Here is a 15,766-nt window from a genome sequence, read left to right as displayed (position 1 = left end):
AATTGATAACCTTTTTTTTATATGGTAGAGTATGTATGACTGTCCCTCTATGTCAGTTACATTTGTAAAACAACTTACTTCGATAACAACTTTAAAGTTTTATTGAAATACTTTACCTCAATATAGTTTTGCTGCAATCACTATTTTTTAGTATAAGAAAATATTTTATTCACAATATTCGAGCAATTAAAGGATTAAATATCAGTTCCTTGTTAAGAGTAATAATAAAAACCTAAAACGTGTGACACTGTATTTGCCTATTTAGGTAAATGTTTCCCATAATAATGTTTCTGTAGATAAACAGTTTGCTGCTATGTAGTGAAATATAACAATTGTCTGATACACTCTGTTGTGTAATAGTCTAGTTAAGATAGATATAAATGCATGATTCCTGGAATCAATTCCCCTGCATTGCAAGAAGTATAAACAGTTCTGATCTTGAAGTTTTCCAAGTCTTAAATGTTACAAAAATACAGACATTTGATGAAGTTTTCTGGGAGAAAGGAAGTACCTGTTATCATATCAAGATTAAGCGTGCAGTGTTCAATATGATCTTTTATACACATATAACTCAATGAGGATTTGAAAGCTGAAAGATATTGTCCCTCGCTAGGGATCTGAATAGGTAAACAGGGCAACACGAGTGTATCAGTCCTTCGAGGCATGCAAATGTTTGATATGCTAGAAGTGTGCAAAACAAACCAATTTTTAAAACTGAAAGGATCACTATAACCACTGAAACCATTAGAGTCGATTATAATGAATGATGAATTTAATTATTATTCAAGAAGTCTTGGTGTGCTATTCTTCCATTTTCTGTCAAATAAAATATAGTATAAATATACCCTCTTTCAAAACAAGGTTAAGGTGTACTGAAGAGCAGTTTGCATTTCTCATAACACTGATACTCTACGAGAGGCCTGGAAGTCTGAGGTTTTTGCGCAGTATCTTAGATGTTCCTAGAACTGCACTCTTCTGGACAGAGATTTCAGATGTCACCACCCTATGACCCTAGATGTCACAGCTGTCAACAGATCAGAAATCCTCTTGGATTTATCCTGGTCCTCCCTCTGTTCCCATGGTGGCAACACAATGCCTCCATTTTGAAGCCGCTCCAGCTACACTGCAGCCACAGCAGCTCGCAGAGGAGGTGTGAAGGACCCTTCAAGAAGCCGTCCCAGTTCAAATAGCTGCCACGGACAATCGGCAACATCAACTCAAGCAGCATGGATCAATGAGGACTGTGAGATATGGGAGCCACACTGACCCTGGTAAAGCAGCACCTGGTTCGTTACATAGAGAAGACAGGAAAGTTGGTATTGTTACTCAAAGCAGGAGGAGCAGTGGCTTGGCTACCCACTGCTAAGATACATCTAAACAAGGTACCAATTCCAAAGTCATGGAAGTTGGCGTCAAGGTCCTACTTGGGAATGACCCAGGCAAATTAATGTCAACCTTATCCAGCTCCCATAACCAGGAACTGTTTAAAGGGCATTATGAGCCTATTAAAGATTTTAAAAATTTAAAATGGTAAAAAGCTTTTATTATAATGACATGTGAGTTTGTACACCAATATTGCACATGATAAGAGGTGTGCAGCTACTAGACATTTTTAGAAAAATCTGGAGAATTAGAACATTTTCAAATTGATTTTATTTTGAAAGGTATTAATATTATTTTTAAAAAACAATTTATTTTGGTTTGAAGATACATTTTATTTACAAGTTCAGCGTACAACTTTGGTGACTAGGTTTGCCCCAAGTTATGCCAATGACATTATTGCACAGTCGTTAGTCGGCATGTGCCAACCATTATTTTTAATAACACTCAGACACCCATAAGTTCTGTTGGAGTATAAAGTCCACAGCTTTATTAATTAGCATAAATATATAAATTAACAATTTAGGGTCATTGTCAACAGTACTCCTTTCGTTCCATTCCTTCCTGTACCATACCCCCGACAATGACCCTACCAAAGAACAAACATTAACATAACCAATAATACATCACATATAACTCACGGCCTACCAAGAGGCCCCACCTCCATTTGTTTAACTGCAGGGGTGTACCCAGACACCCCTACACCCCTTGGTTCGTAGCCACCGATGGGCAAGAACCTACCTCCACACTTTAACTCCGGTCTACTCCAGCCTAGACCTTGGCCTACCAATTTCCTAACCCACCAAACTTCCTGTTTAACCAAGACCTTCTCCACCACAGCACCTGCCTTGACCCCTTAAGGACATGTGCGACCCCCACCACACAAAAACAGGGCTTGCGCTATACCTTCCTGTAAACCTAAGTTAAAAAGGTCACAACCAACATCCGACAGGTGCACCCCATCCGCCCGAAAGTAACCGGGCAATTTTTCTTCCAATTCCCAAATGCGCACCACTACCCCTCCTAAACGCCGAACAAAAACCGCCATGGTTTTGTTCACCTTACCCTGACATCGCGCAACTGCAGCCGAATCCATGGCGTCTCCAACGCAATTGAGGCACCATTTCCGACCAAACCACTTTCACGCCAGGGATCAGCCCCAGCAGTCGATTCACATCCCGCTTCATTCTTTTAACCAGTTCATGCTGGGGGACCAAACCTAAGTCGTTTCCCCCCCCCCCCGTTAACTACTACTACATTTGGTAAAGCCGCCTTTGCGACCTCCTGAAACATTGCCATACTAATGCGCTGCCAATCAAACCCCTGAAAACCAAACCAGGATAACGCCACTCAGTCCACAGGAAAGCCCAGCTGTGTTCCGTTCCTTCGAACTGCAGCCCTCTTCTGTGCCCAATAGATATACGAATGGCCAAATATCCACACCGTCCAACCTAAAAGAAAACAAAACATCGATAAAGCAGCATATATTCCCCAACTCTCCCCACATTGCCCAATTCCTCACACCAATCTGTCCGGCCGTACGTACGAACGGGACCGCAAGGATTCCCATCCCCCGATCCGTTTAATCCTTTCGTCACCCAAACCCAGGCACGCTGCTTCTGTCGCCGCCCCTATACGAAAGGAATGCGTTCCGAATTGCATGGGCTCCAGTCCCAACTTCTGTAAGCCCAAACGGAAAACCCACACAAATTGGAAGCGCGACAACGCCGTTCCATCCGCATGTATAAAGAAACATCCTTTCACCTCCGGAAGTTTTTTCAAAAACCCAGCCCCACTCACCACCAGACACGAACTAGACCCCGGTAATACAAACAGCGTGACCATGGAACCTTTCCCAAAGACATCCGTCTTCGAGTAAACCAACCGTATCGATACCCTGTCCCCACTGACCGTCACGTCTTCCAACCTGAGCCCACCAACCCCTTTCTTGTTGGCACTAACCAATTAACCAGGCAAGCACAAGTCCACAAAATACCCTTCCTCAAAATAGCACCCTAACAGGTGATGACAATCCGGGTGTATGGGAAGCAGCCTGAACGCCGCTTCCACATCTACCTTCGCCATCAGAGCCCCGCGACCTGCCCTCCTTACCAACTCGACAGCCTTGTCGAATGATGTATAGGAAACAGAACACAGGGCCACATCAATACCATCATTCACCGATGTCCCATTCGGGTACGATAGATGATGTATCATGCAAAATTTGCCCGCCTCCTTCTTGGGTACCACCCCAAGTGGAGACACTCTCAAGCCTTCCAATGGCGGGGAGGCAAAAGGCCACGCCATCCTCCCCAATTGTACTTCCTTATACAACTTTTCCTTAGCCACCCCCGGATGCTCCCTTACCGATCTAAGATTCCCGCATAACTCACCCAAAGCTGTGTCCCAGAACGGAATCACGAAACCATCCGTAAAACCTTGCCACAAGAATCTTGCCACTTCTTGATGACAGTTTTAGCCAAGGCAGCATCGCGCCTGGCCTCACCGGAGACGCCCCCATCCGCAGTCGTGGAGGCTGACGATCCGGCTGGCGCCCCTCCTGCATTCTTTTTCCCTTTCTTAAAGCATCGTGCGGCCCCGTGATTACCCCCGCAACTGGAGCACTCATGTTTGAATCTGCATGACGTACCCCACTTGCACTGCCCCTCATTATAAAGCCAGCAGAAACCTTTTTTCTGCCCCGCCGACACAGACCCGCTCGGGCCCGCGCCGGCCACCCCGAGAAAGGGAGCGCTCTTTTGCGCCATCATCAGCCTCATCCATAATGGCAAGTCCATCTGGTCCCAGCGCATGGATGGATTCGCCGCCAACCTCTGACGAAACTGTTCGTCATATCTCCACCACGCTAACCCCCCATATGTCCGATATGCATCCCCTATACCATCTAAATAACAAAAAAGCTTCGAGCAGCGATCTGGGCACTTTTCCCCTATAACGCTCGCCAAATACAAAAGGCCCTCAATCAATTCCCAAAAGTCTTGGGTATCTTCCGATACCTCCGCCTTTTTTCCTCCTCCTCCTTCTTTGCATCCTTCCTATCCTCCTCTTTTAGGTCTAAAAATTCTTCCAAGGGGAGTAGCGAAAATATCTAAACAAAGTCCCCTTTCCAGATTTTATCTTTAACCTTTTTAAATGACAACCTAGTGGTCCCACAAAAGAGACGTGCATGTTTTGCCGCGTTGCATCCGATATCTCCATACACTGTTCCCCAGGTCCCTCGTCCGACCCCTGTGAGCCGGTTCCACGGCGCTCTCGCTCCCCCCTTTTGCCTCCGCCCCTGAGGCTCTAATCCCCGCGTCCGAACCGCCTGCCGCAGTCCACACCCTCCCGAATTGTGGAGACGACCCCGCCGCCCCTGACCATGTTTCTAATAGTGATTGTAAACACCCCAATAGATTCCCCGAGTGTTGTGCAGTGGTGGACTCACCGCTGAAGCCCCCGGCCGCCGAAGGCCGTGGGGGAGCTGTCCTTCTGTCTGCCTCGGCTGGCACCAGAGCATCCATGGAACTCCGACTCCTGTCCGCCTGTTCCCGCTATGATCTCGTGGATGACCTCCTTGGCGACCTGCAAGGAGAAGATAATGTGGGTAGACCGTACAGACGTGGCCTCACCCGCCCTTCATCCCTGCGCTCCAACTTATCGGTCCTGCTCCCACCACCATGCCTGGCCTCCGCAACCCGGCTGCTCCCCTGCCTCCTCCGATTCGTGTAACTCCCCTCAGACGACACTGAAGCACTGCGCCGGTACTCTGACCTCCTGTCCCTGGAACTGGACCGCCTTCTACTGCTCCTGCTCCCCGCTGTGTTCCTTTCTCTGCTTCTCCATCGTTCAATTGACTTCCTGCCACTGCTACGCCCATGCACATCTCCGCTCAGCATACCCCCATCACCCCTCGTGCTCACGCTCCTGCGTACCTGAGGTTCCTGTGAGCAACCCCTGCGGGCCTCCCGCTCCTTGATGTCCTGTGCCCCTTCCTTCCAGCCTGGCCCTTGCTATCTCCACTCACTCGCTGCGCCTGGCCGCATTGTGCCTCTCGCCCCTGAGCGTCTGGTTCCTCCCGGCACTTGGCTGCCGTTATTCACATTACTGCACATTACTGCAGTCACTGTCCTCACTCCCACTCCTCTGGTCCCTGTCAGCACCGTCTGTCTTGCTCCTCACCTGACCACTTCCCCTTGCCTCCTGCTGTCCTGCTCCCCACCTGTGACTGGCAGGACCGCTGACCGGGAGCTGCGCTCACTCTCCACCCCCTCACCCCTCAGTGCTGCCCCCAGGGGTCGACTCACCGGGACACCGTGCACTGCTCCTGGATCCGTCTGCCTCCAACTCCCCCGTCCTCTCCACGCTGCCACCGGCTGTCTGTCCTGCTGTCCTGCTTTCCCCCTTCTGGCAGGGGGCGCTCTGCAAGGGAGGCCTCTTCCTGGCCTGCAACCTCGCCCGTCCGGCACTGTGCCTGCCAGGCAGCCCTGTCCGACGTCCTGTACTCGCCCGCCTCACGGGTGCCGCAAACGATGCAGCCACACTGCTCTCCTCCGACCTCTTCTTCCTCCGCGCTGCTGGACCCGGTCCCGGGCTGAGCCGCTGGGGCGGCCGCGATCTCCGCTCCGGCCGCCTGTCACTGGGGGGGAGCAGACGTGCTCGGGGCTTCCAGCTGCTCTTGCAGCCACTCCATGCCCTTCTCCTCCACGATCGACCGCACTCCCTTCAGGATCTCTTCTAAGGACGCCATGCTGCACCTGAAAAAGAAGAAAAGAAAAGCCCAGCCGACCTGCACAATTTACAGGTAAGTAGGGCTCAAGTTAAAATGGCCATAACCCAAAATGGCCACTATTTAACTTCCCTTCAATCCCCCTCCCCTTGCATTACCCTAAGACAACCCCCTTGACCTAAAACTCACCTGCCTACTCCTGGCTCTGTCAAGGCCCACTCCTCCCTCCGTTGCTCCGTGGTTTCATATAGGGAGGAAATATTTGTCCTCACTAAAATGAACTTAGGGGAAGGCATAGTCCTATATAACAGATACATTGATAATATTTGTATTGTGTGGAAGGGGGATGAAGACTCATTGGTGAAGTTTTTCAATTCTCTTAACAGCAATGAGTGGAACATTAAACGTACGCATGAAATTAGTACGCAATCAATTTCATTTTTAGAATTAGAAATTTACATAGAGCATAATTATTAAAAACAAATCATATTTTAAGAAAGTTGATGTTAACAGTTTTATTGATTCAAAAAGCTGCAATTTTCAAGCCTGCCTTGTAAATGTACCTAGGGGACAATTTCTCGGATTACAAAGACATTGTATAGATTTTTATGAATATCAAAAACAATCTAGAATTTTAAAACAACAATTTTTGGAAAAAGGATATGACCCCATTTATTTAGGGAATATTCGAGAACAAATAGGCCAAAAGAAGGCCTTAGAATAGAGACTGAAACATTTCCACTTATCTTGAATTTTAGTTCCAATAATAGAGCCATATGTAAGGTTATTCATAATAATAAAAGAAGATTTAGCTATTAATATCTTTGTTGGTAATAAACCAAAATGTATTTCCCACAGTGCAAAGAATTTTAAAAAAAATTAACCAACAGTTTTTTAGACAATAAAACAAAAAATATAATTTTAAGGTTTTTATTATTGTGGAAATTGTGTGGGATATAGACTTCAGAAATTAAAGATTTGACATCAAACATTACCAAGAAAGAATATAAAATGAAATCCCTTATTACATGCAATACAAATTTTGTTATTTATTTACCTGCCCACGTGGCTATCAATATGTAGGGAAATAAACTCGAAAATTAAAAGTTCGTATCTGGGAACACTTTAACAATATTAAAAATAAATGTATGAATCATAGTGTTTTAAAACACTTTTCTGACATGTATAATGGTAACCTAGACGGATTACAATTTTTAGGAATGGAAAAAATTAAATTTGTCGAAGAGGAGAATGCAAAGATAACATGTTAAGCAAAGCAGAAATGAGATGGATGTTTAACCTTGAAACTTTAATCCCAAAAGGTTTAAAAGTTGACTTTGAGATTGCATCTTTTCTATACGTTATTCATATGATTTTTATATATGTCTGTACATGCCTATTTATGAAGTCATCCATTTAGGAAAGATCTTCCATTTATTAGGATATGATTAATTATGTAATTTTAGCTATGTGTTCAAGTGGCGGAAAGCCTGGCACCCGACTGGGTATCTCTACCAAATGCTTCCTAGCTATCGCCAAGTACCATAAGCACTGTACTGGGACACCATAAGCACTGTAGCCCCTAACCCGCCACAGCTTGGCTTGAGTCTCACCTTCTCTACCGACCCTAGACCCAAGTGCTGGATCCAGCTCCCGGTGGGTAGACCTCTCCCCCTGAGTATAGCAATAAATAGAGTAGCATAGCTGTTCCCCCCCACACATGAGCCGAGGCTTAATGCTGGGAGTGAGACTGATTTATTCAGGGTCACACACAGCCTTTTATGACAAGGCCCATGCAAAAGGTCTCTTACACAAAACAGCGTTTTCTTTTTGACCGTGGTGAAAATTGTTCCATGAGAAAGCGGTCGGTCAACTTCGGCAGTTTGAAAAAGAATAAACTACTGAACATAGTTTATATTTGAACTGTGGAGCTTGTCCCCCTCATCCAGGTGAACGATTCCACCAAACAGTGCCCGTCCATGATGTACCGAAATGAACACAGGCGATGATGGAAGTTCAGCGGTCTGCGGGAGTTCAAGTGTCTGATTTTAGTTCCATGCACTCAACGACCAAACACCGCTACCTGCGTTCGTGCGAACAAGATGGCCACCATCACGTGTCCGTACATTCGAACAGTGGCCAATGAGATAAACACTTAGAACACTGCGGTTATAATCGATAAGGTTTTAATAGGTTTAACCCGAACAGTCCAGGGAAACCACCCAAACCCAGTCTTTTTACATGGCCCATAGTCCTTGGGCAGGAGGCTAGCCAGCATGCCCCTCCAGAAACATGACAGAAAAAGAAAGGTTGTGCCAAGGAATAAATAGATAAAAAAAATATAAAATGAATAAAAATAAAAATAAAACTACAAATATAAAAAATAAAACAATAATAGGTAAGTTCCAATGAGTATCTGGAGATAAGATAAATATAGTCACTGATTCCGCTGTGGGGGTGATTTCTCTTGTTGTAGTAGTTCACACCATCTCGTGATATGGAAAACACAAGAAGAAAGGACCAATCGTGCGGAGTGTATATAATTAATGTAGCAGTATATAAAACATATATGTTGCACTCACATTTAGGTGAGCTATAGCCAGCTCAGGGTTTGTAGGCATATAGCGGAATAATCCCCTCTTACAGGATGTGTTGGTGCTTGTCCTTCAGGGTCCAGCTCTCAGGAGAAGAGGGAGATAAAAACAGAAGATAGTGCTCTCTGATAATATATATGAGGTGATGAGTAAAATAAAATAAAATATACTCACAAGTAAAGTGCAGGTCACACTGCACTTTCGAAATAGCGATAGTGGTATAATCCCCACTTCAGGATATGTAGTATAAAATGCCAGGAAAAAAGTTAAATAATAATAATTATAGTAGTGTGCAAAAAATGATAGTGGTGCAAATTTCTTACCATAAAATCCCTCCAGAAACATGTGGCATAGGCCTCTTTGTCACAGTTAATTTTTTATATTTTTTAGAAATGTACTATTTATTAAGCTGCTTTTTATTTATGGTTTTAATCTTTTTCATTTTATTCCTTTCTCCTGCTCACTATATTTGAGAACTTCCTCTTTTCTTCTTATTTTATTTTTCCCTCTTTATTATTAAAAATAAATTGCAGATAAACTGGATTTGAGGACAATTTTTTTTCAATTTTGGACATAATAAAGATTTATTTATTGAGGACAATGAGACTTTTTTTTAGCAGATCGATATGCTGCCGTTAAAATTGACTTTACAAAGATGGCGCCGGAATACGTAAGATATGATGCCACAGAACCAAGGACGTTGACTCCACAAAGATGGTGCCGAAATATGTCATAAGCACAACATAGTAAGCCAGCCCGATCCGGTCAGGTGATGGGACTCAACTAATGAAAAGACTGTGGCTGATGGGTATCCAATGCCCTGGGTAGACAAGCCGTAAGACTGCATTGCCAGGAAAAGATACCCTACCTTTATAGACCTATGCAAAGGCTATTGGAAAATTCACTTGGCTGAAGATGCTATCCCTAAGCAAGCTTTCATCACCCTGTTTGTCCTATACCAATTTAATTTTAAGCTATTCAGGATGAAGAAAATCACGACTACTTTCCAGCAGATGGTAGACTGACACCTCTATATCCTCCAGGACTATGCATGTGCATACCTGCACAACAGCGCTACCTACAGTGCTAACTTGGAGAAAAATTGTAACGGATCACCTGGCACCCCGACTTGGTACCTCCGTTAATGGATGCTCCTAGTGCTTCCTGAGGACTCCAAGCACTCTGGCAGACACCACAATCACCGAATCCGAGAAACCTTTTAAATTCTCCCAAGCATATGAATGCTGTAGACCATTGAATAGGAACCATACGAATAGGCTTGTACTCCTAGCAGTCAACTGGAACAGCATGCAATAAATCCTTCCCCCCAATAATGAGACGACACATCACTTTGAGGGTAAAACAGGAACTCTGGACTGGCTCATCCAGCCTGGCTTTTATTACACTAATCCACATACAGGCCACACCCAGGGGGAGGCATGAAATAACCAATCACATACATGGTTCAGCCCACACATCCCCTCCCCTCAGATAACATTAAACTCAATTATCCGGTACACTTTTTCAGCCAAGTTCTGGATGTACCCCAAAACCCGGGGGTACACCTTTAAATCCAGCATCGCTGGATAGCCCTTATTCAGGGGGACAACATATCCAAAATTCAAGTAATTCGGATGAATGGTTCGGGAGATATGGGGTTCCAAAGATTTGACCGACCGCATGGGTAAAGTATCCGAAAACAGTTCCATGCATTTTGGCCCTGCGGTCGGTCACAAACAAGGGAATGAAAACAGACGAATTGCCTGTGTTATAGAGCCTGGAGAGGGTTTGAATGAATTCCCTTGTTTGTGGGGTTCTTTCTACCGAACGGCGGGTCATTCGGTAGTTTCCATACGAATTTCTGGAAGTATGGAGGTCTCAGCGGTGTTTGCCTAGTCAAGTGTCCGATTTTAGTTCCAGACACTCGACGGCAAAACACCGCTGTTCGGTAGTTTAAGATGGCCGCCGCCACGTGTTTGTTTCCCGAATGGCGGCCACCCAGAGGACAAAGAATACATTACACGGATTGCCAATTACCCGTTTGCAACATTGTTGCAAACTGTAATTGGAGGCACACTTATTCCTGGGTGGTCTGGTTGTTCGGTAGTTTCACTCAATGTAATAAATGGAGTGATTCTACCGAACAATCAGATGAATGCTGCATACATATCCCAGGTTAAACTTAATACACATATAATATTACAGGCAGTACACTAGAATATGTATCACAGTCTTAAAGGGACAGTAGTCCCAAAAGTCCCAATATGTCCATAGATGCTGTTAAAAGGGCCAGTAGCAGCAATATACAGTACAATGTGCCCCAAATAACCCAGGGGCCATAGTCAGTAGGTAGGAGGCTAGCAAACAGGCTTCTCCAGGGCCCAGTGGCGAGGTTGGTTTCGCCACAAAAATCTCACCCACATTGGAGCTGTACTAGCAGAGCTGGTGCCTGCCACAGGGCTTACCAGCCTGGGGGCACAGAAACTGGCTGGCAGGAGGAGACTGCACTGCAAAGTGCTCCCCTCTTGCCAGGCTCTGTCTATAGCATGTTCATGCATAGAACGTGGAAGATGAGCTGGTTTCCCTCTACCCTGTCTGAAAGGAAGCACTCACTGAAAGCTTCTAACTGCTTCCTGTCAGACCGGGGAGAAAGAAACAAACTCCTCTCCCATGGTCTGCGCTTGGCCATGCTACACACAGGAGGAGGGAGGTGAGCTGGCACATGGGGGCAGAAGGTGAGCAGGCACATGGGGGAAGAGAGAACAAGTAACATGGGGGAAGAGAGAACAAGTAAGGGAGGAGAGGGAGTGAGACACATGTGGAGGCTGTGGGATTGAGACACAAGGGGGAACAAAGGGGGGTGAGGGATTTAAACACATGTGGGACTGTGAGAATGAGGCACATGGGGGCAGATAACATGAGACACATGAAGGGGCTGGTGGAATGAGACACATGGGGCAGGAAAAATGAAATACATGAGGAGGCTCAGGGAATGAGACACCTGGGGGCTGGGAGAATTAGACACATAGGGGGGCTGGGAGAATTCATTTTTGAGATGTTCATATAGAATGCTTAAAGCGTTATACTTCAGCTTTTTGATAATTTCCTCTCACACAGGTGATTTACTGGATTCAGCCATATTTCTATTCACTAAATTAATCTCAACACAAAACGCTTTTCTATATCAGGATTAATATTGCATGAATTACACAATAGCAGTGCGTCCAATTACTGTGTGCAATATTATTTCCACTAAATAATCACCCACAGTGAGCACACAATACATACCTATATTTAGGTATAAAGGAAAAATGATATCATCTGTAAAAGATAAAAACAAATACACATAGTGCTTTCTGTATGAAAACATTAAATATACAATCTTTACAATAATACAATATACAATCTTTTGGAAGCAAACTCACAGAATAAAAGCCATATACGGCTCTGTAGTGACAGCATCAAGGGTGCCTGTGTACAGGCTAACAATAAAGGCCCAAATTAAGTTCATACTTTATTATAAAAAATAAAAAAAATATCAAGGAATTACAGGTCTTATTATTATTATCTTGGATAATAGCTTGATATGCTAAACTTGGCAAATTACCAGTTGTGTCGAACCCATCTGTATAGACTTATATTGCTGGTTCATCTGTTTGCCTTGATTTCATGGATTTCCTGTCCGTATACCCTTGTTCGTATGTTTTCCCTAATACCGATTGAAACTACCGAACAAACGGCCACCCAGGAGAGGAGTATGCTGCTTGTTAACACCTTGACCACAATTAGAACGTTGCGGTTAACCGCAGACACCTCTCCATTCCATTCGTACGGGTGGTCGTCGTTCGTATGCCGACCACGAGGCGGCGGCCATTTTGGGACACGAGGAGAATCAGCGGTGTTCGGTGCAAAACCTATGGAACTAAAAACGGATACTTGATCTGCCGAACACCGCTGGAGGCTGCCGCCCGCCTTCTATTTCGTTGAGGCGTACGAACACCGGCTAGTTCAGGAGTTTCTATCTTTCGTATGGACTTTACTCAGATAGCCGTCCCATGGAGTCATTCGTATACCGAAGGACTTGTGAGAGACTTTGACTCCATGGCGATCGAACTATGTACATCGGATCTGAGCGCTATTCAGTAGGAATATGCACTCAGATCCAGGCTATCTGGGGATACGTTACACAAACCATATGCAATCGGTATTTCTGACTTTATGTATTTTATTGTATTTTTGTTATTATGTTTTAAAATGGCGATGGTCTCTATCCTTGGAGATAATTAGGTTTCTTCCTAATTATCTCCGGGATAGAGAAGAAGGATTTATGGGTAAAATGGGAAGGGCTTATATTGAAGCCACTGCGATTGGCTACTGTCCAATATGTTTTACAATCTTCCACAAGGTCCCCTAGGGGAGTGTCCACCCTGTGGAGACCCGCATAAATACCGGGCAGGTAGCCCCCATTAAACACATTCCTGTTTGACCTTCAAGACGGAGCTTTGTCTCGTTTGTGGAGGGATTTACTATTGGGACAGCATTTTCGTTTATTTCTAGCTGTGAAAGGATTTCGGATGGATTGCTGATCGGGAGTTGCCGTATTCGTATACTCCGTTCGGGAGTTTGACGATCGGCTGGACTAAAACTGCATTTCTGGAGAAAGGGGATTATTTACTAAACGGCGGCTTCGTCCCCCTGGCGGTGAGTGTCGTAACACCAGTGAATCAATATAATTCACTAATATCAGCTGCAGTCTTTTATTATTATTTAAAAAATAAATAATCTGATCAGCATTATCCAGGTATATTTTGCCTTTTTTCTTAGTGCTTTCTACGAGGGCTGTGGCCTGCATTCAAGGGTTCATATCCTGTCTGTGGTGAAACCGACCTCGCCACGTGTCCTTGGAGGGGGCTGCTTGCCCGCCTCTTGCCTTTGGACTATGGCCCTGGGAGATTGGGCCCTTTTACAAAACGTATTCGGCCCTAACAGAGTGCATGTCACTCATTCTGGCCCTTTAAACACAGTGGGGCCATTCGGTACTTGCCCTGTGTGAGCAGTGATACCCCCAGATAGCTATGCCATGGAGCCTATTCATATAATGAAAGACTATGGGAAAGACTTTGGCTCCATGGCAATTAAACTGTATTTGTGTGGTCTGCGTGCCATTCACCTAATAATGTGCACGCAGACCTGAGCTATCTGGGGATATGTTACATGTCTGTGTTTAATGTATAAAAAGTAACTTTATATATTTTAAAACATAATCCTGTATTTAGGTCCCCACATGTGTAATGGAGTTTTGTCTTTGACCTGGGAGATAATTGGATTACTTCTCCAATTATCTCCAGGGCAGAAGGGAGGAAGCCAGGATGCATTGTGGGGATGTTTTACTTTTACTGTTTGAGCCAGATTAAAATACTGCCAGCCAGGGGGAACAAAAGGTACTTTTACTAACTTTTGAACCCCTGGTCTGATTAATGCCATTTTTTAATATGTTGTTCCCCTGAATGGATTGATTGTGGATATGTATTTTTATGTGAATGTGATGTATGGTTTTAAAGTTACAGAGTATGTGTGGAAACGGTATTTTTACTGTATGTAATAATTATGTTAATTGCTTATCTGTGGGTTGTACTGTTACTTGATTGGTTGTTTTATGCCTCCCCCTGGGTGTGTCCTGTATGTGCACAACTGTAATAAAAAGCAGGCTGGGTGTTCCAGACCTCAGATTCTGCTTGACCCTCAAACCGATGTGTCGTCTCGTTTTTGGGGGAATTGGATTGTATGCTGACTGCCAGCGGATTGTATGCTTTTCCTGTTCGGCTGATTCCAGGGTTTGTGTGTTTCCAGTTCGGGAGTTTCCAGAATTCGTACAGTTTGCAGTTCGGGAGATTGGTGATTGCTGTAGCTGCTGGTCTATGAAAAGGGGGATATCGCCTAAACTGGGTTTTATCCTTTTGAGCGAAACGGTCTGTTACACTGTCCACCTGGGGTGAACCCCCCTACTATATTTACAATACACTGTGCTACTGTATGGAGACATGCTGATACAGTCTCTGTTAACTGCTGGACAAGAGTTCCAGGACATACTGCTTAAAGGAATTAAATTAACTGTTTGAGCACAGATTAGTACTCTCTGTCAGGGCCGTAGCCAGCACTTAAGGGTTCATACCTTGTGCACCTGGCGGGAGCCCCCTACTATATTTACACTACACTGTGCTGCTGAGTGCAGGCATGCTGTTGCAGCCTCTGCTTACTGAGTGAGCCCCAGTCTATTTTATTTGGCCACTGTTAAGACTACAACTTTGTAGGGTTTCTGTGAGCATTGTCTGCAACTATTGTAGTCTGGTCTGTTTGCCTTGCATCCTGCAATTGCCTCCTAATTTGTGCCTTCTACAAGGGCATCCCATATCATGATAAATCTACCTGTCTACTTTTTTGGATGAGCCCCAATTCTGTGCCACACAAGTTGCCACTTTGGAAGATTCCCAGGCTAACCCTGGAGAATTTCAGGTCATGATACCAGCAGCAGTGGTACCATTCCTGGAGAAAACACTCTAAAATGTGCAAATGTAGTAGGCCGGCACCTACCCCATTATCTGTCCATTCTGGACAAAAGGCAAGCAGAGGTATCGGGATCTGACGACAACGACTTTGTGCTCGGAATCCACATATGGCTCCGCATTTGTATGCAAGACATTTCTGGGTGAGCCCCAGATGGCTGAGGGTGATGGTACCTTGCACACTACTGCCCAAGAAGACACAGAAGTGATCCTGCATCCTACTAGTCAATATCTGTTTAACTCACTCAACATCCATCACCCACGTTTGGGAGACTGGTCCCCTCCCAAACACCTAGCCAACTTTATGCACCTGTGGCTTAGCTAGCTTCTGGATAAAGATATCTGTAACTGCTTGCGGTCAGACTGCCCACGCCCTTCCCTCCCAGACAAAAGGACACAGACACTTGTGTTTGATCAGCAGATGATGATCTTCATGACTATGGGTGGCTGCAATCCCGCAAGGGAGTCAGGAGAGGATTCAAAGATGCCCAAGACACATT

General features: G+C 45.0%; 1 protein-coding gene across 1 annotated transcript in view; it reads right to left on the bottom strand.

Annotated features, from left to right (window-relative positions):
• Window positions 1–15,483, bottom strand: part of LOC134586075 (olfactory receptor 2D2-like) — a 29,977-nt gene extending 14,494 nt beyond the window's left edge. Inside the window, exons 1-4 of the mRNA XM_063441585.1 lie at window positions 15,295–15,483; window positions 6,036–6,137; window positions 4,829–4,965; window positions 2,717–2,831 (exon numbers count right to left, since the gene is read on the bottom strand). Of these exons, the coding sequence (XP_063297655.1) occupies window positions 2,717–2,831; window positions 4,829–4,965; window positions 6,036–6,137; window positions 15,295–15,483 (543 nt within the window). The remainder of the gene's footprint in view (window positions 1–2,716; window positions 2,832–4,828; window positions 4,966–6,035; window positions 6,138–15,294) is intronic.
• Window positions 15,484–15,766: the final 283 nt, after the last annotated feature.

The sequence above is a fragment of the Pelobates fuscus genome, chromosome 2 (assembly GCF_036172605.1).
Source record: "Pelobates fuscus isolate aPelFus1 chromosome 2, aPelFus1.pri, whole genome shotgun sequence".
Classification (NCBI taxonomy): Eukaryota; Metazoa; Chordata; class Amphibia; order Anura; family Pelobatidae; genus Pelobates; species Pelobates fuscus.
This window is presented reverse-complemented; position numbering and strand designations above follow the sequence as displayed.